At 46.4% G+C, this 27,598-nt stretch overlaps 1 protein-coding gene across 1 annotated transcript in view; it reads right to left on the bottom strand.

Moving 5' to 3' along the window:
* Positions 1–5,966: 5,966 nt before the first annotated feature.
* The window catches only part of LOC112968282 (sodium- and chloride-dependent GABA transporter 1-like), a 49,995-nt gene continuing 28,363 nt past the window's right edge, over positions 5,967–27,598 (bottom strand). Inside the window, exons 6-18 of the mRNA XM_026070367.1 lie at positions 26,794–26,925; positions 25,982–26,082; positions 22,624–22,733; positions 22,105–22,237; positions 20,630–20,764; positions 18,346–18,449; positions 17,820–17,944; positions 16,560–16,672; positions 11,379–11,510; positions 10,531–10,632; positions 9,996–10,097; positions 9,029–9,196; positions 5,967–6,071 (exon numbers count right to left, since the gene is read on the bottom strand). Coding sequence (XP_025926152.1) covers positions 5,967–6,071; positions 9,029–9,196; positions 9,996–10,097; positions 10,531–10,632; positions 11,379–11,510; positions 16,560–16,672; positions 17,820–17,944; positions 18,346–18,449; positions 20,630–20,764; positions 22,105–22,237; positions 22,624–22,733; positions 25,982–26,082; positions 26,794–26,925 — 1,562 coding nt within the window. The remainder of the gene's footprint in view (positions 6,072–9,028; positions 9,197–9,995; positions 10,098–10,530; positions 10,633–11,378; positions 11,511–16,559; positions 16,673–17,819; positions 17,945–18,345; positions 18,450–20,629; positions 20,765–22,104; positions 22,238–22,623; positions 22,734–25,981; positions 26,083–26,793; positions 26,926–27,598) is intronic.

Below are 27,598 nucleotides of genomic sequence, written 5' to 3'. Positions count from 1 at the left end.
ATGAGAGAGCTCAGGACTGGGGGAGGGTAAGCGGAGCAGACACCACCCTCGAGGTCCTCAACACCATGGGACAAAGGAAAAGCATCTCCTTGCTGGCTGTGGGACCCCACATCTTTCAGGCCTCCCTTAATGCCCATTCCTGCCCTTTTGAGAGCTTCAAAGGGGAGCAATGAGCAGAATAGGCTGTGCACTCATTTTTGAAAGCTAGTGTGTCATCAGTGTGTTTTGGAGTTAATGTACTACAACTGCATAAGAAGAAATGTCATATTGCAGAGCTCTGTCATTCCAGGATTTTTCTTCCTAGCCTTGTGATGCTCAGATGACCTCTAACCAAAGCTTGAACTCTGCAGAGTCAGAATGAGACATCAGGAGAAGATAAATATGTCAGATGGATGCACCACATAGCCTTGAGCCCTAGTGCCAACTTCCACTGCTGAACGCTGTATTTCACGTGCTCAGCTCCCGAGGCTGGTGCAGTGTGCTTGGCATGCTCCATTGCCGCAGGGAGCTGGTAGCCCATGGGCCAGCGTGCTCAGTGCAAGGAAAACAACAGCGGACAGGTCCTTTCATGGCCCAGACCCTTTCGCCATTTGACTGTCAGCACCAAATGCACCCATGGGTGCCCTTTTCCAGAAAGAAACCTGGCCTGGGACTGGAGATGGGCAATGACAAGTTGGTCATTTCACAGGCTGGTGATTTTTAAGCTTGTTGCACACCGAGGCTTTCAGAAACTGGAATACCAGTCTTCCCATTTCCCCAGAGGACCATGTTCCTCTCCTTCCATGCCCCACTCCTTCTGAACAGCAGTGTTAATGGGGGCTACTGGTGCAGTGAGGAGGCCTGCCTTGGTGTCTGCTGTGCTAGATGGCATGGGGGACCCCACCACTGACTTCCTTGTGCATGTAGTGTCCTGTGCTGCCCGGCAGGGCCGGCAGCTGGGGGGACAGTGCACTGCACCCCTTCCTAYCCCTCTTCCCAATGCACGGCACAAATGCGCCTGCCATATCATTTAAGAGAGAAGTTGAGAGACTACAAACTACGTGGCGACCYGCTAGCCTAAGCCTTGCAGAGCCACACCACATCTGTATCACGTTGCAAACATTACAGGCATTTTTGTGCAACTGTTTGCCAGCTGTTGGAGCACGTCTGGGAAAGCAGCAGGAGGAAGAACGCTCCCCTCCTGGGGGAGGGGATCCCATGCACATCTTCTGAGGAAGTGGCATTTGAGCAGCAACCAAGCAATCCTGCTTTTCACCTCTCCCCCTGCTCCCCATGCTTCTGCAAAGTGTGGGGGTGATGGCATTTATTTTATTTTTCACAGCCCTCAGGAAAAAGAGGATTTCAGAGGGATTTGAGCACAGCTACCTAAATAACTCCTTAGAATTAAGCGATTTCATGAYGGATTATTTTGGCTGGCTTGAGGGGAGGGAGACGCTGGCAGGTGCTGGGTAGCCGTGAGGGCAGAGGAAACTCAGCAGCGTTGCAGGTGAGTGTAGCAAGGGCCAGGGCAGTGGGATCTAGTTCTCAGCCATGGTATGGGGGGAGAGGGGAGAAATCCCACCTGCCTAGTCATGGAAATGCCTTCTCTACTGAGGAACCAAAAAATTGGGGAGTGGAGGTGCAGTCACCAGAAGTAAGGAAGCGTGGGAACTGCACTTCAGCCAAAAGCAGCTCTTGCAAAGGATTTAGTGTCACCTAATGCAGCACGGGCCCTTCAGCTGGTACCCRACAACTGAAGTCAAAAATTGATAAGCAGATATGGCTGCCTAGTTGCACCTGCACACAAGTGGCATTTCTGAGGCATGGGGTGAGGTAAAAGGGGTCATCCCCACCCCTGCCTGAAAACTACACAGGAAATTGGAGTGTGATGGAGGTGGGAAGCACTGTTTAGCATTTAGGGTTAGACGAATTTGAAATGCTGGAGAAGGATATCGGTCAACAAGGCAGAACCCAACTAAGGGCAAATGCCTCCCTGCAATACTATAAATGCCAGACTTTGCAGATCCAAACATTCATGGTAAAAAAAAAAAGTGCAAATCCAGGAAAGGCCACAAAATCTTTCAGAACAGCCACAGCTATGCAAAACAGGGGCCAGACTCTTCTCAGCGGTGCCCAGTGATAGGACGAGAGGCAATGGGCACAAACTGAAGCACAGGAAATTCTGTCTGAACATGAGGAAAAACTTCTTTACTGTGAGGGTGACTGTGCACTGGAACAGTTGCCCAGAGAGGTTGTGGAGTCTCCACCCTTGGAGATACTCAAAAGCTGTCTAGACATGATCCTGTGCAACATGCTCTAGCTGACCCTGCTTGAGCAGGGGGTTGAACTAGATGATCTCCAGAGGTCCCTTCCAACCTCAACCATTCTTTGATTCTTTGATTCTGTGAAAAGCTGGTGGAATATGGTTTGGAGTACCTCTTTTACCAGTATCAAGATATAGTGTTGCTTGGCACAACTCATTCTGGTGCAAAGAGGAAGGGGCTCGCAGCCATGAGCAYGTGTGCCACACGTACATACGTAAATTGCTTACAGCAGGAAATTCATTTTATGTTATATACTGGGACAGATATCAGTTCTTAGGGACCAGACCCTACAAAAAGCTGAGCTCCTGCATGGGATCCTGAGCTCCTCCAACTTTCAGTGGACAGAAGGGTTGAGCAGTGTCACAGCTAGTGGCTAAGCCACAAGCAATCACCATAAAAAACAAGACTGGAAAGACAGCAGGTGAATGAAGCACGGAAATGAAGCTGGTAATAAAATAGAGAGAAATGGGGAAAGAATAGAAGGGAGAAGAGAAGGGAGAGCGCTGTAATTTGACAGTAATGGGAGGAAAAAAGCAGGAAGAAGCTAGCTGAGGGAGATAATTTCCACTGGATGGATAATAGTGGGGCAGAAGTGAGGCTACAGAAGGAAAAGGAAGCAGGAAAAAGAAAAAAAGACAAGGACAGAGGGAGGAAATCAAGCAAATGGTTATGTCTTATTGATTATTATTACCTTGAGGAGGCTATGGGCAGGGTAGCCCCTGCTGCTGCACCTGGAGTTCCACACGCGCCACATGCAAGACCACAAGCCAGAGAAATGCCGAGACTAAAAGCTTGGCAAAAAGGAAGTGGACACTTAGGGATTTCCTAGCCATTAGGGAAAGGACTTTGGTTTTCTGGATCACTTCCTTCTCCTCCCTCTATGGAGGGACAACCCAGGTGCTACAATCCTTTGAACACAGCTCTCCCAGCAACTGAGCTCTTTGGCCAAGAGTTTCAAAAATTACCAGTGACACTGGGCTGTTCTACCTCAGACTTGAGCTGCCCCAAGAAAAATGGAAAAATCAGTCTTCCATGGTTTTAAGGTCTCATATGAGAACTGAGATCTTTCCACACTGCCCACCTTCAAAACAGCCTACAAGTAAGGGGAGGGAGGTTGTGTGACCTAGGTACACAAGCAAAAGCAGGTTTCTAGTAGACTTCATTAATGCAAAGATTAGAGAGTAACATCTGTTGCAACACAGATATCCCTCTCAAAGGATATAGATATAGATATATAAGGAGTGGTTTCCTTTATCACCCAGTTTATCAAAACAGGTGAAAGTGGAATAGAAAATTTCAGCTATACTAGTGCCTGAAATTTTAGGGCAAGGAAAAATGACACTCCTGTAACCAGATGAGATCTAATTGTGAAGAACAGATCTCAGCATCTGGCTTTTGGCTTTACAGGACCAAGCCTGTAAATTCAGTTTCCCTGTGTTTATTTAACAGCTGTGATTCTTTGATGCAACTATCCTAACAATTAGATGTGGGATAGGGCCTGATTTCAGCTTGTATTTTTGGACCCTGCAGAAATTGCACTTACAAGGGCCTTTGTGCTTCAGAGGGCTATTCACGTGGCCTTCCCCGGGGAGCCAGAGGCCTCCTTGTGAGGGTCACAGTATCACAGAGGCAACGAAGGGGCTCGCAGCCATGAGCACGTGTGCCACACGTACATACGTAAATTGCTTACACATTTAAAGTAAAATTTCTCAAGAGGCATTTCTGAGATGGCAGGGAAGCCACACCAAAGGTGACTGACTTTAGCTTTAATCAAATGACTTCTTTCCTCATTACACTATTGATCCTTAGGCTAGAAGATCAGTGGCAGTGCAGGCTGGTGCTGTGCAGTATGAGACCAATCTTCACCACTAGTTTCCTTTCATAGCTCCTAACTGAGCACTGGGTAATTGTGCGAAGGCTCATCATTCTGCCAGTGCCTGCCTCAGTGCTCCTGAGGGGGCCCTGAGGGGGCTTCGGCAGGTCACACGCCAGGCCAGACCCCTTGGAAGGAAGAGTGTGTGGCCACGTACCTTTCTCTGGACACTTATTAACTAATTGATTCAGAGCCAAAACTGGGTGTGCGAGTCAGCGGGAATGCTGGCCAGGGAAACCTTGCGGTGCTTCAGTGTGCCAAGGGAGGGAAGAGACAGCCCTAATTTGCCCAGAGTTACACAGTGTGCCCACACGTACAACGGGTACTTATCAAACACTCTGAGTGCAGAGATGTCTCCACATGAAGTCATTTGGGAGCTGTCACAAACAAGAACATTACTCTCACACCTGACTGAGAGCCTTAGCTACCAGGCAAGCGCTCTGAAAAATTAAGGTGGGTAAAAGAGCTGTACAATGGTACTATTACAAGCCACATCCTTTTTCAAGGCTTTATAAGCAAGAAGTATACTGCTGCTTTAGGACTGCTCTGAAGCATGCTCTTGCCTCCTCTGAGGTGCTATACACACCTCCAGCACCATCTACAACAACTCAGTGTCCCAGTACTGTGTGTGCTGGAAGTCAGGACGTGTCAGCTGCCTGCACAGAGGCTTCGTAAGGGAARTCAGCACTGACTCACAGGGGCGAGTTTAAGCATGGTAGGCAAGTCCCACCAGCACCTCCAGGAACTCCTGTCTTCCACAGGCTGGGATTTAGGTATTGCCACTTCCCCCAAAAAGGTATAAGCTAAACTACCTTTGGGCACTGCCCTGCATCTTACTGCTCCCTACATAGGGACTTAGCCAAGGAGGCTGTTCAGCAGGAGCTGTTTCRTTCCAGTTAGGGGGGAACTTTGTACCATGCTGGAAAGTCTTTCTGCAACACAGCAGACCTCTTGCCTGAGCACAAAGCTGATTGTAGCAGAGCATGGTCAGAGACAGAGACAGGTCAAGCCTCCAGCAAAGAGCCCTCCACTTACCCTTATAACTGCATTTTAGGGTCAGGGAGTGGCTACTGCACAAAGCTACAAAGGGCAGGTCACTCCAGCAGAAAAGGYTGCCTCACGTGCTTGGCTCTGGCTCATAGTGGCAGCCCCAATGGATGCGTGATAAGGGCTGGAGACTGAGCAGAACTGGACTATGTAAACAGCACATTACTGCCCTGGTGTCCTTCTCCAGTTTTCAGGGGCTGTGTCCTGTAGCTACCAGCATGCTGGACTCCTCACTGGAATCGCTCGTTGTGCCACATCCCCTCCAATTACGCATTTACTAGTAGTGTTTTATGTTAGATCAATTGATAATGATCTGGGATTTGAACGCTGGTGTCAGCTGGCTTTATAAGGGACAACATGGCTGTGGGCTACAGGATACTCTGTAGAGTTCCACATGAAAAGGAAGATGAAGAGCAAAGAAATGGTCAGTGAGAAGTCTAAGCTGTCTAGGAAACATCACCTCTTGACAGGAGAAGGAAGACTCGGGTATGGACTGCTCCTTTCTGAGAGCCCAAACCAGGACGTTACATGATGAAGTCACCACACAATGTCCTAGTGGCAGCTTGTGCAGAGCCTTGATAAGCTGGCCTGGGAGGAAGAGGCATGGGATGGCCTCCTCCACCAGGTCTTTTCTTCACGGAGTGAACACCACAGCAGAGCCAGGGACACGAGCCATGCCAAAGGAGGTCGAGGGACAGCGTGGCACGAGCAGCTACAGGGAAGGGCAAGGAGGTCCAGTTCTCCTAGACAGCAGTGTCCGAGGGTCTCCCGTTCAACGATGTCTTTGGCTGGAGGCCATTGTTCTGCATGCTTGCGTCTGGCTTGGGCTGTGTCATCTGCTGAAAATGCTGCCCAGGAAGAAAGGAAGAGTGCATGTAAGCTGCTGGGGGGCTTCATGAAGAAAATAGCAGTGACACATCTGGAGCATGACAGCAGCAGAGGGCTGGGACCCCTCTCCCCAGGCCTCAGAGATGGCCCTAGTTACAGCAAGAGGTGATGGAGCATACTACTAAAATTACTCCTCCACCACCATTCAGCAATTCAGTGCAAGTCTGCAAGACACCTTTACTTTGGTACTGCTCCCAGCACAGCAGCTTCTCCTTTTATCTGAAATACAGGGATCACCATTAAAACATGGGCAAACTGTTACCAGGCAATATCAGCAGCAAGTAGGAACAAGAGAGAGCTGTAATGTCACAGACTTCAGAACAGACCGATATTCCTAGTTTCCATATTTTTTTCAGCTGGAGTTTATTATAAAACATTATTAACTAGCTACAGCATGCTGGCAAGGTTACAGTCTTTGTCTCTGACGCAGGTCAGGCCAGTCCACCTCCATCGACCTTTGCACCAGCAGTGATGCCTGGTTATACCATCCTGAAGGGATCAAATAAAAACCATAGAGCTAAGTAAAATGAAGAAAGAATCCAGGAAAATATGGAGGGGCAAGTCATTACTGGAGGTGAGTGGACTGAGCATCAGGAGTGATGTAGAAGAATGAATCACTTTTGCCTGCCAGAAAGGGACTGATGTTTTAGGTTGCAAAAGAGAAGGCAGAGGAGGATTGAGCCTGACCTGAATAGACATCACTGAGTCAGGAAGAAGCCCTTTCCAGCAAAGAGAAACAAGCTCCTACACTCCAGTATAGCTGAAGTGGCTGTTGCTGGGTGAAGTCCCTGAAATGTTCACTGAGCTTCTTCTGCCATTCATGGTCTTTTTTTTCCCCTCATATTCATGCTCAGTAGGATCAAAATGACTTATAATCTTTCCTGTCTGTCAAAACCATTTTATTCTGCATTGGCATCTAACTTCCCTCCAGCTTCAGCTCTATTGCAGACTAATCCAGGATCTGTGCATATGAGAGGCCAAAAATTCTCTCTCTGTTTCTTTCTCTTGCGGGGACACAAACACATGCACGCGCGCGCGCGCACACACACACACACACACACACACACACACACAGGCATACTTTCTTCCTGCTGCCATCTGCTGCTCAATTTTGGATCTATGGACCACAGGGAAGAGGTCTGGGCCTCCTAAAAAAAAATGGCATGCCCAGGGTATGGAGCCTGTTAAAGGGAGAGAGGGAAGAGGACAGTACACACAAGCCACTCATGCTGTTGGCTGACGCTGCTGATTTGCCCTAGGTGCTGAGAGAAAGGGGGGAAATACTCATGACCTGCCCTCCACGCCCCCATCTCTAGGGCAGTGTGGGAGATCCTAGTGGAGCCACGAACTCAGCTTCCGCCACTTTTGAAGTTCCAGGATTACTGTGCTTGCTGCATATTATTAGTACAAACACTTTGGTCGAAAACGGGGGAATCAACCCTGGGAGGCCTCAGGCCAGCTCAGGTTGGCACCCACAGACACCAAGACATGCTGTTACTGTCCCTAGTGGAAACAGGATTAAGATCAAGAAAAGGGTTGAACTCATAGCTGTATTTGCAGACTTTCCTTTTCCCCCTTTTCTAGCTCATATTATGAATTGCATACACACACACAAATACATATAAATCTATATAAAATATGTATAAAAGCTACTATTGGAATTGCAGTTGGCCCTCAGTCCAGAATCACCAGTGTGGCTTGACACAGTGCTCTGACTTGAATCCTGCAGAAACCTCAATGATGATCTCAACACCAATGGCAAAAAATGGTAAAAACCTAAAACTGACCTAAAACTAGAGACCAGAAGTGTGAAGCAGATATGAGATACCAAACCAACCCAGTTCCAACAGCAGAGCCCCTCCAAATGGATAGTTGGGAGGAAAAATAGTTAATCCCACCTGGAACTTGAACCCGGAAGCCTGAGGCTAAGCTTAGCTCAGCAAATTCAGTCAAAATATTTCTGAATAAACATAATTCAAAATAAGGCATCCATGAAGTAAACACATGGGATTTAGACGGAGTCTATGGATGATGCAACAAATCAGCACCCCAGTAGTAACTTATTATGCCCATAGCTTGCAGTTGATGTCATCAGGTCAAGGACTTTGTGCACAGAATTCTCAAGACTGAACGTCAATGTTATGAATAAGATCTTAACAGTAATTACTAGGTATGATATACAGAGAAYCATGCTTCACTGCTCCATAAAGCCCTGTTCAAATCAAGAAAAAAAAAACATTTTAAACAAGAACAGAGTTGTGGATACTGTGAGTCCTGCAGAAAAGTCTGCCTTGCTTCTTAACCCTCTCATTCACTGAGTGCCCTTTGCAAAGCACATGACAAACTGCTACTGTGCATGTTTGATTCATTATCAGGTCTTACCCCTGAGTTATTGAGAGCTTCATGCTCAGTGGATGCTGATCTCTCTGCTGAGAACTGCCAGGTAACCATGCCTGTAGCCAGAGCTGGCTGGGAACTGGGATTTCTCAGGGTCAAGAAATCTCAAAAATTTCTTCCCAAACAATCACTGAGGTGCCTCTTGCAAGGCTCCAGTCCCCTGCATCTCTCCAGGCAAGCTATCCAGGTGAAGAGGGCTCGCTTTCTGTGATGATGACAACAGAAAGTTTGATGACAGTGGAAGACACAAACAGCAATATCACCCAAGGAGAGACTACTTGAAGGTCTATCTACATGGCCAGATACAGCCGGTCACATACTGCCTTGTGCTGGGACTGATTTGTATTCTTGTGGAGGAGAGGATGTGCACAGCTCCTGCAGCCCCAACCTGAAGTACACTTACTAAATAGACTTTGTCAGAGGACCATAGTGCAGAGTCTGCTTGACTCTTCTTTGATTTAGTTCAGTGGAAATTTACACTAAGCAGAAAGCAGAAGAGGAGTGGCCAAGATAGTCATACCTGCTGAAGAGTCCCTTTTGAGGTGAAGAAACTGTACAGCATGTATCCTGGGATCAGTACCATGGATGACAGAGCCATGAGCCCACCAAYGGCTTGTCCCCATGCAGGATAGACATATTTTCCCAGTGTCAGAGGGGTCATTTCCACCATGCTGAAGAAGAACACACCCTGGAAAAAAACCAACCATCACAGGTAAAGATGTGCAAAATCAGGGACCATCCATTCACTCTTTACTTCATCATCCTCCTAGCTCTCAAGAGTCTTACAGCAATTCAGTAGCTCCTTAAACTAGTCTCGGATGTTCTCAGCCCACCAAATGGTAATTTTAAACAATTTCTCCCCTGAATTTCCTATGTGGAAAGCTGGAATTGGAATACCCCAATTTCCTTCTTCACCGGACTACTCGGACAAACAGTACCCCTCATACCAAGCCCTAAGCCTGTTAACAGCTTCCTCACAGACAGTCTCAGGAGCCTTGAACTTCATATTGTTGTCCTTCTTGCATCATTCCCGGTATAACTCTTACTAGGAGTGTGGGAACCAACAAAGGTGAAATTGCTCCGGAGTCAGCTATATTGTATTTACTAATGTCTCTTGCTTTGACAAGCCTAGCAGTGGCTGAGGCTGGAGCTGGAGCAGCTGAGTGCCTTCTTCAGCACCAGTAATGGCTTTTTAAAGCAGTAAATTATTTGTTTACCTTTTGGCATCTCAGGAAGAAGAATAAATAACTGATAGCATCATCCAGGTTAAAACAACCATTCTGTAGCCTTTCTTCTGGGTATTTCCAGCAGGTAGAGTGAAACAGAATCCTGATATTACTTTACCCATCTCAGGTCTGCCTAAAATCATCTTGCAGTTACGGACAGACCTATACTGGACTGAAAACGTCATGTTTCCCCTATATCCCATCCAAGCTAAGAAGCCCTCTAGGGATCCATTTCTGCAAATAGGATCCCCCTATTCTTACCAAGCAGACAAGAGGTGTAAAGAAGGCCCAGCAGATCTTCCACCACATGCAAGGTTTGTAGCCAATCATTTCTTCAATATTCTTGTAAAATCTGTTCACACCTACAAGAAGAAAAAAGCATTGAAAAAGACATCCCTTCTCAGTGCCACGCTCATCACCTCTTCTCATGACACAGAACAGGTAAGCCACAGCAAGAGGATGACAGTGTGGTCGCACAGAGAAGTATTATCTGGGGGGGGGGGGGGGGGAGGACACCAGAAGATTCATGCTAACAGCTTCCATGCTCTTGTTGTCCCCTTGAGAAAACAGAGAGGCTCCTAGGCATCTGCCAGTCTGTACAGTTTGTCTCTTTGCATGTGTCCTCTGACTGGTGGTCTGCAGAAGTGAGAGGACAGCCACCTGCTCCTGATTTTCTAAACTTATCAGCCTAAAATATTTTCAATTGCAAAGCTTTCATTGGCTTCACCGTGGGAGTCTGAAAAAATCACACCATACCCATAGAGACGATGAGGGAAGCAGGTCTTTTGTGCTTATCGTAACACCAAGAAATCRAGATGGTCTCAAAGAAGACAAGAAAGAGAAGACACATGCCACTGCCTGAGTAATAATCAAACAGCTTGAAGACATAAATGCCACCCTGAGGAGACAAACCACGTTCAAGGAGCTTAGTTACTGGTCATCGTAAACAATATCAGCCAGCTGTTTGGACTGGTACTATCTACGTCTGCTGGCTTTAATATTAATTTTCTTGGACTGTGGAGTTAACATTGCAATGTTTCTACTGCAGTCTCGCTCCCAGCATCAAAACTGGCGTGCTCTTGCAGACAATTAGCCAGCCTGCTGAGGCGTGCCCAACAGTGAGGAGAAAAGAGGCCTTCATTAGGCTTTCTTACTTTTCTCTGTTTTAGATGGAGTTGCTTAAATTAGTCTGCTCTGCCCCTCCCAAGAGTTTTGCTGCCTTACCTCCTCATGAACCTACAGAGCTCCACAAATGGTCTCTATGCCACTCAGCCCTCACCTCTGCACACATGGACTTTGGCTTCAGCCTCATGGTTTCAGGGCACCAACAGACCTGTCTTTATGTTATCATATTAACCCTTTCCATCAAGCAGTCTCTCAGTTYGGGTTTTGTTGGCCTGAGCCCTTATTGCAAAAAACAAGAGAAGATGAGAACAGGACAGACTGACTACCAGATGGTGATGACAGTTACAGAGGAGTCTTAGGTTACTTAAGACATGGTAGTGATGAGCAAGCCCATTTGTCCAGCCTTAAGATGGCTCCTAGGGACACTGTCACTTCACCAAAAGCTTCCAGTACTGCTGCGATATGCAAAGGTGAATAGAAAGGTGCCACAAATGGAGGTATAAACACGGTTAGCTGTACCTGGGTGATACTGGAGAATCCAATGAGGTAAGAGATCAAACAGACCATTGCAATGAAAACCTTCTTCCTGGCTCTCAGGAGATGAGGATACTYGTCCATCAGGGCTGTAATGAACCCTCCCACAGTGCAGAACTGCAAGAAAAGGTATATATCAAGAACATATATCAGCATCCTAGCCTGATTTCCCCACCACCTAAGTTTAACTAACTCCTGTGTTGGGAGCTTTATTGTTTTAAGTGCACTCTGTAAACAGTAAAAGAGAAGAAGGCCCCTCCACTCAAAGTTAGCCTGAATGATCTGAAAGTGCCTCTCTCCCTCCACTGAAAATAGGGGTAAATAAAAGCTGTGGGTTTAAATACCTAAAATTAGTGGAGATAAATCTCCACCTTTTGCCTTTCTGTGGGAAACTTCCTCTTTTTCCCCMAAAAACTCTGGGCCTCACAACCACCCCGCTCCCCACACACACACTAGGGACAGCACTGCCAGGCTCTCTGTCACAGCAATGTGTCTGTCTGCTGCTGGGACACATGTGAGACCTTGCTTGCTCTTCCTTTCCCGTATGTGCTCCTCTCAGTGTATTACAATAGTGCTTGTCTTGTTCAAGGATCTAAACATTTATTAAAGAGTTCCATTACCCAGAGTCCTGTCTCACACACATGTGAATAGCAACATCATCTCTGTCTGCCAAGTCTTTGATTTTATTTTCCATTTCAAGCACACTATATTAGTTGCACATAGTACATTAAAAGTCCATCCCCACTGCATGTGGCCTTTCTAGTGCTAAAATCACCTGGCTGGCTTGAGCAGTCCTGTACCAGGCATGGTAAGTTAATGCTGTCTTCCACCATAAAGCACAAAAACGTCCCCATGGATGTTACCCTCAATCAGTTTTCTTACTAGTTCTACCCTATGGCCTGAGGACAGTTTGACTTTTTATATGTGAAGTGCATTCTTCCCTCATATTTCTTGTTACGTTGTGAGATTCACTTTTATATCTCATTCCCAGAAACCACTGGTAACATACAACTCTCAGAGAGCACATCATGCCTCCAGCAAATATAAGGGGAAGTATATCAGGGCAGCAAGATCCTAGTTTCCCTGGTCACCCTCAGCAAATGTACAAGCCAGTGCACTGAAAATGAAAGACACACTGCTCTTGGATGTCAGGGACCTCTCTGTCCCTAGAGAGAGTGCTCCAGAAGAGGACTGTACAGGCATTTTTAGATTCTGCTTTGAATAGGGAGGCTACTATCTGTAGAGGTAGGCAGACTACAAAGAGCAGCAGAGCACTGGAAAAACCTACATTTGTACAGGTGCACACAGCTGGCGTCTGGAGCTGACATTCAGGTAGGCATCGAGTGAGTCAGAGTGGTGTTTCTGCCCAGAGTTTTCTATCCACATGGTGCAGTGTGGAAAGCTGGTATTCCCAAAGAGCCAAAGGTCAATTGCTTGAACTTGAATTTTTAATGAACTAAGCCTTTTATGTTGGATACAAGTGCTTTTAGAGCATCTTTTGGCATTTGGGCATGGGTTAAGCTGCCTTCATACTCACTGCCAGCAAACTCTTCACCCCATCCCACCCGGCTCATTGCCGGGGAGAGCCAGACCTGAAAGGTGCAGCTGGCACCACAGTGGTGAAGAGTCAGCTTAAAAAAAAAAAAAAAAAAAAAAGACCTGTCACAACCTATCCTTTCACATGCGTGGAAGAGTCGCTTCAGACAGTTAGGCGCTGCAGGAGTGACAGCTGGGCTGAGCTGGGTGCGATGAACTGCAGGTGTCAGGGCAGAGGACAGGAGGAGTACAGGACATGGTGGGAGAGAAGGGCTGTTGCAAGGATGGCGTGGGCCAYGTCACAGCAGCAAGGCAGAGAGGGGAAAAGGTCATGGGCAGAAGGTACATGTGATGGGTGCCCAGTCAAGAGGAAGCAAAGGAAAAGACACCTCAAATTAAGGGAGGGTGGTGAGAGCCCTTTGGTGTAGGAAGAGGGACAGAAAATCAAAATGAGGGAAACCACAAAGGAAAAGATAAGGAGACAAGTGATGGGGAAAGGATGGCTGGAACAGTGATACAAACTGAATTCAAATCTCTTTGCCTACCATCAAAACTAAGATGGTATGCGATGGGGAACCAAATGGCTTAATCATTAGATGAGCTGCTTGGGTTGGACAGTCTGGGCTTTGGAGCTTATCTAGATGGCACTTCACCCTGAATGACTGGCAAGAAAAAGTCTCTCTCCCACCATCTTTCAGTGCCAGGCTGTTCTGTCCTCCCCAGCCCATGCAGGCCAGAAGGAGCACCCTGGCCAGGACCAGAGGGTCTAAGGGGAGAGTTTAACCACAGCTCACAGACATGCAGCAGAGAACCCCAAGAGCAGGGCTTGCCGCTCAGCTGGGCATTGAGCCCTCAGCCAAAAACCCTCATGAATAACCTGTGTGAGGCAGCCTCACATGGGACAGATGCAGGCTTGCAGTCACAAGGCTTGCTGGCTCCCCTGGGGAGAAAAACGCCTRACCTGGAAACTGGTAGGTTAAAAGAAAGCATTAGCATATTATGCAAGAGGGTCTAGGCGAAAGAGAGCTAAACCTCGGGTAGATCTGAGGCAGAGCAAACAGAAAGGCACATGACTGACAAGTAGGGGCAGGAGGGAGGTACGTGTCTACCAATATAGGTCATTTATCCAGTTCAAGGAACTGCACGCACAATGAGCAGCAATTTGTGATGCCTCTCCTGGTAGAAGGAGATGGATGTAGCAGTGTCAGGTCTGCAAAAGACTCTTTATCAAAGCTAAAGGACTTGGATGGATCTACTCTCACCACCGTGTGGTCTCCATTCTGCCCAGGAACCTGTCCCCACCTACTGCAACCAGCAGCACCAGCACCTGCTCAGCTGCTCCCTGCAGCAGCCCACAGTCATGTGGGTTCGGAGAGAAATCCCACAGCCCTGCCATGCTGCAGGACTGGGCTGCTGACCCAAATGGAAAGTAGCTGCTTCCCCCTCCACCCCATAAATACCACAGAAGATATTTAGTCAGCATGTAGCCAAATCGTCCTTTTAAAAGCCGGACGCTTCAAAATGCACATGCAATTTCAGCTGTTGTTACAGCCTGTGTATGTTATTTCTTTTATATGCATAAGCTGCTGTTGAATCAGAGCTCCAGCAAGCAGACAGAAAGCCTCTTCACACRTATTTATCTGCACTTTTTTAAAAGCTTGTTTTGCCTCTGATGCTTCATTCCCCCCTACTTCCTCCTCCTCCTCCTCCTCCAGGCAATGATAGCCCCCCATGGACTGTCTGCCCTCTGAGAGTAACTGTCATAGGGGACATGGAGAATTTCAAGTGGTATTTGAGAAGCAAATGCAGGAAATAAATTCCACACAGTGCTTAGAGGGCTTATTGTCATGTCTCAAACTATTTACCAGAGCAGCGTGAATAATCCAGGAAGAAGGGCTTTTTTTTTTTTCCTCGCTGTAAATGCAGCTTCTTTCAGAACCTTTAGTCATTATTTGAAATTATTTGCTAAATAATGTCTGCAGTAGTGCAGATGTGAGCTTCACAATCTGTTTATGGGAGTGTTCCATAATTGAAAATCAGGTTTGGTTGATTAGATTTTCTTGGACACCAGGTGTGACATTTCAGGAATATGTCTGCCTCTAATTATGAATTAGACCTGGGTTTATGAATGCTATGTGTAATCCAGGAGTGCATCCATTTTATATTCAAATTTTGAGCTGTAAGGAAAGACTATCTGGGCATAGGAGGGGATATGACAGACCAGTCACATGCTTTTGAGGGAACCCTTGATTTTGATACACATTCCAATCAAAAGGGAGGCTTACCATAACTGACAGCTTCACTTTTGTGCTGAATTATCAGAAAAGTATCCTCGCTTGTAAAAAATACACAGACTATTTGTTTTTGGTTTCGAAAGGCTCAGAGGGGGACAAAGGAGGGATCTTTTGCTACATCCAGCTGTTTTCCCCTCTGCTTCTCCTCAAATATCTTGGAAGACTTATCCGATAGCAAAGGAGTCAGGCTGTAGCTCTCCTGGTGCCCCAGCACCAGCCCTTCCCAAAGCACAGCTCTTCCCTTCTGCCAGGAGTGCTCACTCCATGAAGCTAACTGGGGAGCTCTAGCTCTGTTGAGGTCACTCTTGTTATTAAAAACAGTGCTGAAACACTGCAGCAAACTCCTAGTCCTGAACTGCGGGATGGCCCTAATCCAAATGCCACGTCACTGCTTTTCTCAGTGCAACCTGTTGGTACTGCACCAGAGCACTATGGTCTAGCTGAAGATCAGTATGTTGTGCAGAGATGTTCCTTCCAGGTCTTAGGAGTAGAGATAATCAAGACTTTCTAGCCTAAACTATGAGAAGAAGCCAAAAGAATGACATTTTTCTTGACAGTGCCTCATGGGAAATGCAGTTTGGCCAAGGTGTTCCATGATGCAGTAAGGAAATCCAAAGTATCCAAACTGAAATTCTCTCAAAATGCCAAGAGACCTGTGATTAATACAAACTATTGTCATGCAGACACAAAACAAAACACTTAATACTGATTTTTCTTATGTCTTATATCTATTTTGAGAAAAAAAAATTCTTATTACAAAAAAAAAAAAAGTTATTACCTGAGAGAAATCTTTCTTCTTCTTTCCCTGCCCAAAATTATTTGGAGGGATAGTTTCCCATTAGCTCTGCTTAAAGCTTGTGCACTGTCGGTCAGCTCAGCTGCCAGGGTTGCCCAGCAAAGGGATGTCCAGCAAGAGCAGGACACACTGTGCCCTTGTAGCAGTGCTGGCTGTTCACTAGGGCCAAAAATTGATCTGAATGCAGAAAAGCTTTCCAAAGATCCTGCTATAGGAAAATGGTGATCATCTTATAAGGCTAACTTGTTCTGCTGGTCCACTGAAATCTGATTATTGCCCTTATTTTTAATTGGTAACAGACAGTGACTAGAACACTAGGTAGTGATCAGATCTATCACACTTGCAATATGTGCCCACATTAGGAAAAGAAAGCAGAGCAGGCGATCACACAGAAGGGTTTGCTTCATATAGCTGAGTCTCACAGTTAAGAGCAAGAAATGACTCTGCTAAAGTGATGTCTCCAAAACGTAGAAGGGAAAGCCACCAACATATCAAAAATATCTCTGTTTCTTACCCAGCTTTGTCCCTGGGTTTTCTCACCTGACCATCCAGACCTAACATCATCAACATAGAGAAGAAGAGAATCGACCAGAGCGGGGACAAGGGCAGCTGCATGACGACCTGTGGGTAGACAAGGAAAGCCAGTCCGGGGCCTGCAGTAATGAAAATAGAGAAAAGTCCATGTTTATAAAGCATTTAATGGGAAGTCTGAACTAAGTGCAACAGTTAAACAGAGAGAGTCAAGAACTGCAGGTATTCACTATAAGTGCTACAAAAACCTGACTCTTCACCCATGACACACCAACTCTGTGGGGCTGCGTAGGGATTGAAAGGGGAGGGAGGAATGACTGGAGAAACTCTTTGCTTTTTCTCTTCTTGTAAGCAAGAAAGTCATCAAATTACTCTATCCAAATGGAGCTGGAGCACTTTGCTAGAAAAACAAACTGAGAGTCAGAGCTGGTTGTAACTTTCCTGACAGCTTTTTTTCCATCACAAAATGCTGTTTCTTGAGATAAAAGCTTTCTCTGGGAAGACAACAATTTCAAAATACACCATTGTATAAAAAAACTCGGTTTCATCTAGGTTAAAAAAATTATTCTAAAATTACAATTTCAAAATTTCCCATGGAAAAGAGACTCCAAGTTTTGATCAAGTCTGCTGAAAACGTAGCTGATGTCTGAAGACCTGCTCTCCACAGGAAGGTTCTAGAAAGCAAACAGCCTAAAGATTCCTCTACAGCAAAAACACATGAAACTTCAGCACTAGAACAAGGTGAACATTAAAACCAGGCAGAGATTCCCCTAGCAGCAGGAACTGGAGTGCAATGAGTATCAGCCCCAAGTGCCCATCTCTGTGGGAAGGCATGCTCAGCTCCACAGGGGCAGCTCTGTGCAGCTGCTGGGATAAGGCTGTACACTTGGGTCCCATTCAGGAAAGGCCTGGAAGCATCCCATGCTCTCTGACAAATTGCTCTTAAAGGCTGCTATTGCATCTGAGACTGGGTTTCCTATTTTAGGTTCTTTGTGGTAACCTCCTGGGGAATATCTTCAGTTGTGTGAAGTGGTACCACTACATCAATGTGAGAAAAAAGCTCTGGCCCTCTGCATGTGCACAATGTATAAAGGTTTCCCAGGAAATATTAGATCTGATTCTTCTCCGTTTTAACACAGGAACAACCCCTAAGTTACAAAGGAGAGAGATACAAGCACAGCGTGGATGTCACAGAGACAGGGCCGGGAATGAAGTCTGCATCTGATTTGCAGTGCTATTCTGAATGCAACACCTGCAGTACCTGCTTACCTGAAGAGGCCAGCTCTGAGACTGATTTCTTTGTGATGTGACACATGAAGCCAACAATTGAGAAAATAACAAATCCAGCAAATACACTTGTGGTGGAGTTTATACAGCAGACAATGACAGAGTCTCTGGAATAGAGAAAGAAAGAAAGAAAAGAAACCATCTGCAGGACCCTACCAARGAATTAAGGATGGGGAAAACAAAAAATAAGGCCTGAGGAGAGCGGTTTCTATGCTTTGGAGAGGGGCAGGAGTAGAGTGGGTGACTTGTTAAATGTGCTGCAAGTCATAGGACCCTCTGATAGAAAGACCAAARTGCACCCCATAGGTTGCATGTTGATAGGGTGGGGACAATCAAAGATCAGGCACTACCGACACGCCATGACCCCCCACCCGTGAGCAGTCACTCACAGGACTAGTCCCAGCAATGGCAAATCAGAGCTTTAATGGCCAAGGCAATGGTGCTCACAGCACAAGGCAATTGCCTTTCCTGTTCCCACCGGGCAGAGGGTTGGAAGAACTCAACAGACCTGTAGACATTGTTGTGGAAAGTGCTGTAGTTTCCTAGTGCAATCAGGGATCCCAGCCCCAGTCCATAAGAGAAGAAGATCTGTGTGGCTGCATCCATCCAGACCTGTGGAGAAGGAGCTAGTTTTGAGTCTATGGCATTGTTCTGCCAGCTCGGTGGATCCAGCCCACTGAGCGTGACTGCCATCGCTCCTTTGAGCAATAGCTTGGCATGGAAGGGAGGGATGAGACACCCTTTCTATACAGTGAAAAAATTTATTGTTTATACTAGCTATCAGAGAAAGTGTTGCAGCTGCTGTAGCCAAAAGCTTGGTTGCTTTTCTTTACTGAATTAGTGAACACTTAAGGCTGGCACACTCTGGAGACAAGTATCAACCTCTGAATAAAGCAGCCCGTCACTCCCTTCAGCTTTTGCAAAACTGCTGCCTGGGTTGAGCTGGGTGAGGAGTGCCTGCTGCAACAAGGACTCCATGTAGCACACACATCACCTGCAATGGCTCCAGTAACAGAGTCAATGCTAGCGAGGAGTCTTGATCCAGCCCACTGTGCTTCAGATTTTACTGTCCAATGCACTGAGGCCGTCTGGACCCAAGGGTACTCTGTTGCTAGGGCTTGTTGACCCAAGCTAATAAGAAATGCTTGGGCCAGCCGTTAGAAGTCTCACAGGAACTGCCCTGAATCCTGTAACTGTTACTGCTAACAGGCCTGGGCACACTTGAACAGATTTTTTTTCTTTTCTGATGTTTCAGAACATCCATTTCCAGGGTAAGGTAGGACTCAGAGAGGATGGCACAGGAGGAGAGGAAAGTAAGGGAGACTGCGGCTTCCTTTTGCTTTTAGGATGGCGATGACCTGTGTTTGCATAGCACAGACATCAGTGGAGCACACAAAGCTACCTGGAGATACGGTGCATCCTGCTGCTCTGCTGGGGTCAGTAGCGTGTCTGCCTCTCTCTGCATGGGAAGAAGAAGCCAGCAAGGCTGGCAAGGGTGTTTAACACAGGGCACTGGGCTAGGAACGCGACACTTGCCTCTCCTACCTGCAGTGTCACAAAAGAGACTGCTAGAGAACAAGACCTGTGCTCCACAGAGGAGTGGGAGGAGGATGTCTGCTTCTTTCCCAAGTGGCAAACGCAGCAAGAATGATACATTACCCAGCTCCAAACATGCACACCCAAACCTCCCAAAGACCTGGCATGAGGCTGGTTCCAAAAACAGACAGAGGCGAAAAAAGCACCATGCGCTAGGTGTCCTGGGCCGCGTCCCTCAGCACCCAGTTCAGGTTGGAAAGGCCTTGCTGAATGTCTGATTTTGTGCATGGGTTCACTTTCTCACAGCTCCCCCCTCAGTGGTGGTGCTTGCCTCAGAGCAAGCCCCACGTCCTGCCCTCTCCCCTTTCCATTAGTCTTTCATTAGTGTGTCTTTGATTTTTCAACACCAATTTTCCTGTGCAAACAACTGCGGAGGACAGCTTGAAAAGTTGGTCCCAGGTACCTTAAGGGCTTAAAGCCTAGAAGGCACATGAAAGGTTGCAAACTATTCATTTCTTAATTGCATAATATTTAAACTACTCTCACAGTTTAGAGAGCCCTATTTCCAGCTTTAGCACCGACGCAGCTGGAAATATGGTTAGGGTGAGTTTCCTACAGGAGAGATCACTGGGACCTCACAGGAGGTAGTGGCTGTTCAGTTGTCTCTGCTCACATATGACTGGAGACCTTCAGAGCTGCAGGAGCACAGCTGCTGGAAAAGGCAGAGACTGCGTTGCCTGAGAAAATTCTCCTTTACAAGCCTCCTTGCTTCTCCTCAGTCGCCTCTGTTCTTTAACTGATCGAAGCAACATTACTGGCCATCACTTGTCATTTAAACTCTTCTAAAAATTGCTGCTATGTGTATTGTTGAGCTTGCACTACTTCTGAGCTACTCACACCAGCACTACCGCATCATCCTTTCTCTGGGACTGCCAGATCGAGGCCAAATAGCCAGTCTTAAAATAATCAGTGCAATGAGGCCATCCCAACCCAGAGGGAAGGTTTCTTTGTTGGTGTAATTTCTCACCATTCCATGGATAATATTTCTTGATTACAACAGAGCTGCATGAATTTCTACTCGCTAAGGGCCTGCCCTTCAATTTGGTCTCAAACTGTGAAGGTTGTGACTATGCAAATGGGGAACTATTTCATTTTATTTTTAATATTCTCTTCTTAAAATATTCAAGAGAAGCGTCTGGGGAACATTAATGCAGAGATAACAGGGATGTAAAAGCTTTCCTTATTAGGCTACAAACCTCAGACTCGGAGAGTTTTTTGAAGTCTGGTGTGAGGTAAAAGAGGATTCCCTCCTTGGCTCCTGGTAGAATGACTCCACGGAAGAAAAGAATAAATAACATGAAGTAAGGGTAGGTGGCTGAGAAATATACTACCTGTGAAAGACATGGGGAGAGAAACTGTTAGTTGCCTGGTGCCTGTCATGCTGGGACACAGCTGTGACTGCATTTTCCTGGCTTAATGGTATTGCTTCCAATTTGTCCTGATGTGAGATGGGAAAATGGGCTCCAAGCACACTGCTGCTTTCTGTCAAGCCTGGCAATCAGGGAAGCGGATTAACTCCACAACCCTCTCACCAAGGGCTCACAAGTTAGGCAAGAGAGTGCTGACATCTTCCTTACGTTTTCTGTCTTCTGTTCCTGTGCAAGTAACATTTCTGACTGTTTGAGGCTTCTCTCTGCCAATGACACTGAGGGACTCACTAATTACAAAAATAGCAGGCTAAATTCTGGATGAATTGCCCAAAGACAAGGGAATTGCACAGGGATAAATTTAGTCTACAGAAGTAATCCCTTCAAGTCATCACATCCTTATTTTGCAATGCAAAAGCTGGTCTTTCTCTAGTCAAATGCATCAAGCAACATTAGTTGTCTTGGCTCCAGCACTTTATTTCCAACACAATTTCAGGGAATCGCAGGTACTACCATCCCACAACAGTGAATTCTTGTTAGTCAGCGCTTGTTTGACTTCAGCTGTTGTAACGGCAATCACCAGGCCTGTGCTGCAGTCATGTAGAAAAAAGGTAGTATTCGAGTACCACTAGGCAAGTTAACAATTTAAATGATCTACCCATGAAGTGCTTCTTTCTGATCTTTCCTCTAGATTATTCTTTTCATAATGTTGTCACACTACCCCAAGCTGTGCTCTAAATAACACAACTCAGCATCACTGTTTCACTAAACTAAGCAATTACTTTTTCATTGTGCTAGTCTGAAATGCTACATAGTGCATAACATTATGCCTCTGATCTGAAGATCTCCCACCAGTACCTAAAGGGCAATAGAAAGATTTTCAAAAGAGATCGTAAGTTTGGTTTTTCAGAGAGTAGCATTTTAAGAGAACCTAATTTTCAAAAGGGAAAGTTCAAAATAGGCCTCACACACTTAAGGAACCGTCTTGAGGTAAGTATAATAAGTAGTTTCTGAAAATCTCTTCCTAAGTCATTCCAAAAGATAGAGCATTCAGCCCATGACTTTACAGTGAAGAGTTATTTTCTATGCGTAGAATGAAAATTACTGCAAACATGGTAGCAGTTTTTACAACTGTGAAAGGTAAATGTCAAGAATTTAATAGCATCCACTGCAATTCTGCCTTGAAACACCGTAACGTTAATCATAGACACTCAAGCAAAATTGAATCTGGAAGACATTTCAACAGCCATGATCTGCATGCAGCAATAAAAGCAATACTGAAATACCCGATTGTTGCGAAATACCTTTCCAGTCCACTCCACACCTTTCCAGATGGAGAAATAGACCAGAACCCAGGCCAAGGCCAGGGTGCCAGCAAGGGGCCAGCAGACATTGCCTGGTTCCCCCAGGCCTCCAGAGAGCTGATGCATGTTCCTCCTACAGAGGGGAGAGGTTTTGTCACCAGAAAGTCTGATCCTAGGGGCAGAGTGACCAGAGTTCCTGGGGGTGGCTGGAAGGGCCAAGGGCAAGGTGGGCATGGACATGCACAGGAGCCCACAAAGGCCTCGAGGGACCTGAGACTCAGCACGAGAGGCTAAAGGAAGATGAAATGATGCAGAGGTGGTCATCCCCTCTGTTTGTCCAGCATACTGCTACACAATGCACCCCACAGTGGGAGGGCCCCAGGCCCCAGCTGGGTGCCCGCTGGCGTGGGCTGATGGACCTTTCCAATGCCCTCCTGAGGGCCTTTTGAGGCGGTGCTTGGACAGGTACAGAAACGGCCCCAGCGAGGGGGAAAAACCTGACGTTGTGTGCGGACGTACTCCCAGAACTTGGCGACAGCGCTGGTGAGGTTGGCAGTGTCGCACAGGGAGTAGTTGGAGAAGCAGTGCTCGGTGTTCCAGGCCTTCCCACAGCTCTGCCAAGGCAGGTCCTGCCAGGAGCAGCAGGGCGTCAAGCCACAAGGAAAAGCTCTGCCCCACCACAATTCCATCCTTTGTGCACCCTTACTCATTAGCTGTGCTTTTTCCTCCTTTCAGACCACCCTGCGGCGTCTCATGGGCAGAGGATATTCTGCAGGGAGAGGGGAGGAAATGCCAGGACAACCCCAGGAGAGTGGGGAGAGGGATCCAGGGAGATCTGGGGGAAAGGCTGTTTGACAGGAAGGGTTGGTGGGTGAAATAACAGCCGAAATGTGAGGTTCCCAGGGAGGGGAGCATAGAAGTAGGAAGAGCTCTAGAGCCATGAAGACACGTCGGGAAGCTCCTGGAGAAGTGCAAGACGTGCCATGAGCAAGGGGTGACTGCTGCAAGGTGACAGTACAGCAGCACAGGGAAGGTAGTGTGAAGACCCTGCAGGACCTGAGGAAAGCAGGGAAATGCAATGGCTTTCTGGGAAATTTCAGGTAACGTCTAGGCAGGAGCGTGGGAGATCTGCCAAGTCTGACACTGCAAACCCAGAAGGTAAAACAGAGTGACTGGTGAAGGAAGAGAATGGGAAGCAACTGGTTTTGCACTGTGGACCAAGTCTGACCCAGAGTCAGGAGCATGTGATTTTATTCCCAGCTCTTCCAGAAGCCTCTTGTGTAACCGTGAGCCAGTTTCACGTGAGCCAACACATGGAGAGTATGGTAATTTTTAGTGTAAAATGTATGATTTTACAATGTGAATTGTAAAATGCAGTTTGTAAAATTTTACAAGTTTTACAATGAGAAGTGATTTTTTTTTTTAAACTGAAATCCAAATTTATGCCAAGAGGACAAAGGACAAGAAACCTGGATGGCCTATACTGAGGGCCCAGCAGCCAAAAACATTCAACAATTGTTCAAAATAACAATAAATGGTGACGCAGCTTATCCAGGAAATAATATCAAGACATGATTAGGGCAATACCATAACCTTAATATAATGACAGCAATTGCTCAGATAGATAACCATTTCCAAATACCTGTTGGTAATTAATAGCTACTAATTAAAATGGTTCTTCTCATTCTTAGATCTCACATGTTTATTACCTGGGGGATATTGTGTTTATAATCACTACAACTCCTGGCTAGTTTCACTTAATAAGTGGTTGGAATTTACTGCACAGAGAATAAACACTGATTTGTTTCTTATCTATCATTTATACCAAACTTCAATCTTTAAAAAGCTGCATGGCATTGAGAACTGGGGGCTAAGGGCTTGTCTATGTGGATAAACTATTGGGACATAAGGTCAGGCTAAATTTAAAGTGTAGTAGCTATTTCATGCTGTCCCCTCTCCTGATTATAAGCAGTGCAAAGGGATCTCCAGGGTATACTTACATGGTGGGTAGCAGCGTGATGGCAGCACACCACTACAGATTTAATCCAGCCAGCTCTGGCACTGCAAACAGTGAATCCACAGCGCCACAAGCTGTACCAGCACCCACAGTGATTAGCCCATGCCAGGTAGTGCCATGGCTGAGGCCACCAGCGAGAGCAGCTCAGAGACACCTGCACAAACAGCAACCTCATTGCCTGAGTGCAGTGCAGACACATCCACAGCATGCAGACTAATGCTATTCTGGATGATTCTCCGTTGCAGATAGGACTTAAGGCTCCAGTTCAACAAAGCCTGCAAAAGTATGTTTGCATCCATTCCTATTCCTCTAAGAACACAGAGTCCTTTAGAAATATTATCTGTGTTTTAAGTGTTTTGTGGCATCAGTGCCTCTAAGGGCAGCCTGCATCCCCCATCTAAATCAGTTCACTGCAGCAGATACATCCTAAGGAGCAAGCTGGCCTGGCAGGGCAGGGACAACTCGGTGGCCACCGGGGCTGTTTCCATCCACTGAGTGATTTCACCATGAACTTGCTAAATGCACTGAAGCGAATGTAACAGCTCATCACAGCAGCCCTTCGACCAAGAGATTTGCACATCAGAGACAGCAGCTCCAATGGGAGGGGCAAGCGCTGGGTCGTTTTGTTGCTGCTCCATTTCCTCTGAATTTCAGAGGACTGAAACTGCAGAACACAAACTGGCTTCCCTGTTCAGGTTCAAAATCCTGCTAACTCAAAATTAGGGGAGACAGGGAATGGACATCTACCCAGCACTTTGATTTGCATGTGGGGTCCTTTCAGGAGCCATCCATGGAGCCACCTGAAGCCATCCATGGAAACACTATCACTGTCACCCAGCAGGTCTGTGACGCCTGAATATTTATATGGCTTTGAATGAACTCCTAAAGCCTCACGCTAAGATGCACCCAGCACTGGGATGCTCCTCTGGGGCAGACTTTTGTTTATTTGGGAATCCCCTGTGGATGTACCTAGCCCTCTGCTACTGACAATTTTACCCTGCACCTAAGCGTCTGCAATGTATATTGCTGATACAAGCAGAGCTGGGACAGAATATTTTGGCAAAAGAGTTCATAGACACTTGAAATAATTTGAACAAACAAAAAGTGAAACTGGGCTATAAAATATCCATAACAGCACTTCAGGGTTATATCAAAATTAAAAAAAAATCCCATTAGAACCATGGCGTTGATGTCTGTAAGGCTGCAGGTTGCTTAGAGAGTTAAGGGAGCTGTTCTCAGGCACTGGGCGGACATAAGTCATTCAGCTACCAAGAAATTATTGTGGGGTGTGATTCTAATCTTGCATGGTGAAAAACCTGCTAAGGGAAAGGAACCTACTATAAACCACAACACCAAAGCACATGCTAAGGGACAGAAATAAGGGGCACTCACAAACAGGTGTTTAAATGCTTTATGAATCATGTCCCCAGCAGAAAAAATTGCATTGGATTTCATTTATCAAGAGCAGTGTAAATGAGGGCTAATAAAGGTCAGACGTAAGTCCTGGGTAGCAAGAACATGTTGTGACAAAAAACAGCTTTGTAACGTGCAGCTCTTAGATTCGCATAGCTTAGAAATACAATAGAGACACGAGATGAGTTTAAAAGTTTTATGTGAAGGGGGGAATAGTTCTAAGAGAAGGGAAGGACCATCCTCTCCAAAAATGAACATCTGTACCAGCCAATGCTGAACAGTTGGCTCCGGAGCTGAGGAACCTCTAAGGGAAGGACCCAGCATAGTGCTGACCAAGACTCTCTGCACAAACTGCATGCCATTATTGTGTGTTTCATGGTAAAAACACCTTTCCCCAGAAAACAGGGAGTAGGGACCTGTTACAGCCAGGAAACATCTGAGACTCACCGTGCTGAAAGAACTGAAGAGATAGTAGAGTGCCCAGGCAATGATAACAATGTAATAGATGTTCAGCCAGAAGGAGAGGACCACAGCTGCCAGTCCCACGCCTGCGAAAGGAGGCAGAGAGCAGCATCAGCCCAGCTCTTCCCAGACACCACTCTGTTACAATTCTCTTCATGGCAGGGCTAGAACAAGTGACAGCCCAGCTCTTAGATGCAGCATGTTGCACAGCAGTGCTATGCCCTTAAGCTCGCTGGCCAGCAAGGGAGGTTTATTCCACCACATTTCTCACCCACCCATCTCCATGGCATGGATAGTGTTCTTTTTCAGTATCCTGCAGACTTTATGGACAGAGCTCCATGAAAACAGGGYCCAGTCATTTCCCCGACAGAAGTGCTCTTTCCTAAATACAAAGCTAGTATATACTAGCACCACTATTTTCTAGACTGCTGTTACTCTGGACACAGCAACAGGTTCACATCTTGCATCTACAGCTTTCCCATGCAGTTTAAGTGAGCCCACATAGAGGGGCTTGGGACAGGTCTTCTGCAATCAGAGCCCCTCCATGAAGTCCCTGCTGCTCATAAGGTGTTTTGTCACCATGCAAGACTGCTTGGACAGAGAACAATTATGTTAGTGCTTCCTGGCAGAAGAGTAAAGGATAACCTCATAAATGCCAGAGAGCAAATCAGATGCAACTTCATCACTGACCTACAACCCCACCCTAGTCCCCAGGGACTTACTTCCTAAACCATTTAAGTTTTTTTTGTCTGAAGTTAGTTATGTGCCATCAGCTTCACAAACTTACAGTACAGTACCTTTAAACATGGGTGCTAATTTCCAGACTCCCAGTCCACCCACTGAGGTATACTGGCCAAGAGCAGTTTCTAGCAGGAAGAGAGGAATCCCAGCAAACACCAGCATCAGGAAACAGGGAATGAGGAAGGCCCCTGAAAGAAGATGCGTTGTTATCAGGGAGCTCCAGGATACATCCCTCCCCATTTTACCAACAAGTAAATGCATCCAGCTTAGATTTCTCACTTCCCTGGCATCCATTGGATCATGACTTGCTTGGACACTGGAGTTAGTATGCTTAGTCAGTCTCCCACTAAGATCTCCACTGCCCTCCCCTCATGTGTTCATATCACTATGAGACATATATATGTAATCACTAGCTGTGTGATGCCAGCCTCAGTTAGACATTTTGGCAAAGCTAAGTCCAATCTGACAACAAACCCCAAAGCCCCAAATTGACATTGGTTCTCGCTGGCGTTTTCTCTCTTACCCACAGCACCCATTTCTTCACCTTCAGGAAAAAGGGTGCACGAGCATGTGGCATTAGCCACTACTTTCTTCGTTCACAGCCATTTCAGTGTTTTAAGGAAGCTGTGGCTAAGACTGTGTATGCTCACATAATAACCCTATATTTACCCACACACACACCCCTCCCTTTTCCCAGGTTTTATGCTTAGAAATCCTGAGGAAAGCATTATTCCTCTGTATGGACACTATGGAAACCATCTCATTGCTAGAAGTGAGGTAGTGCAGCCATCTAGTACAGACGTTACTTGCACTCCATCACTATATGAGCAAATATGATAGGTGAGCCTGGCTGTGTGATTT

The sequence above is a fragment of the Apteryx rowi genome, unplaced genomic scaffold (genome assembly GCF_003343035.1).
Source record: "Apteryx rowi isolate R43461 unplaced genomic scaffold, aptRow1 scaffold_31, whole genome shotgun sequence".
NCBI classification, from domain to species: Eukaryota; Metazoa; Chordata; class Aves; order Apterygiformes; family Apterygidae; genus Apteryx; species Apteryx rowi.
The sequence above is the reverse complement of the archived record's forward strand: the minus strand, read 5'-3'. Positions and strand labels throughout refer to the sequence as shown.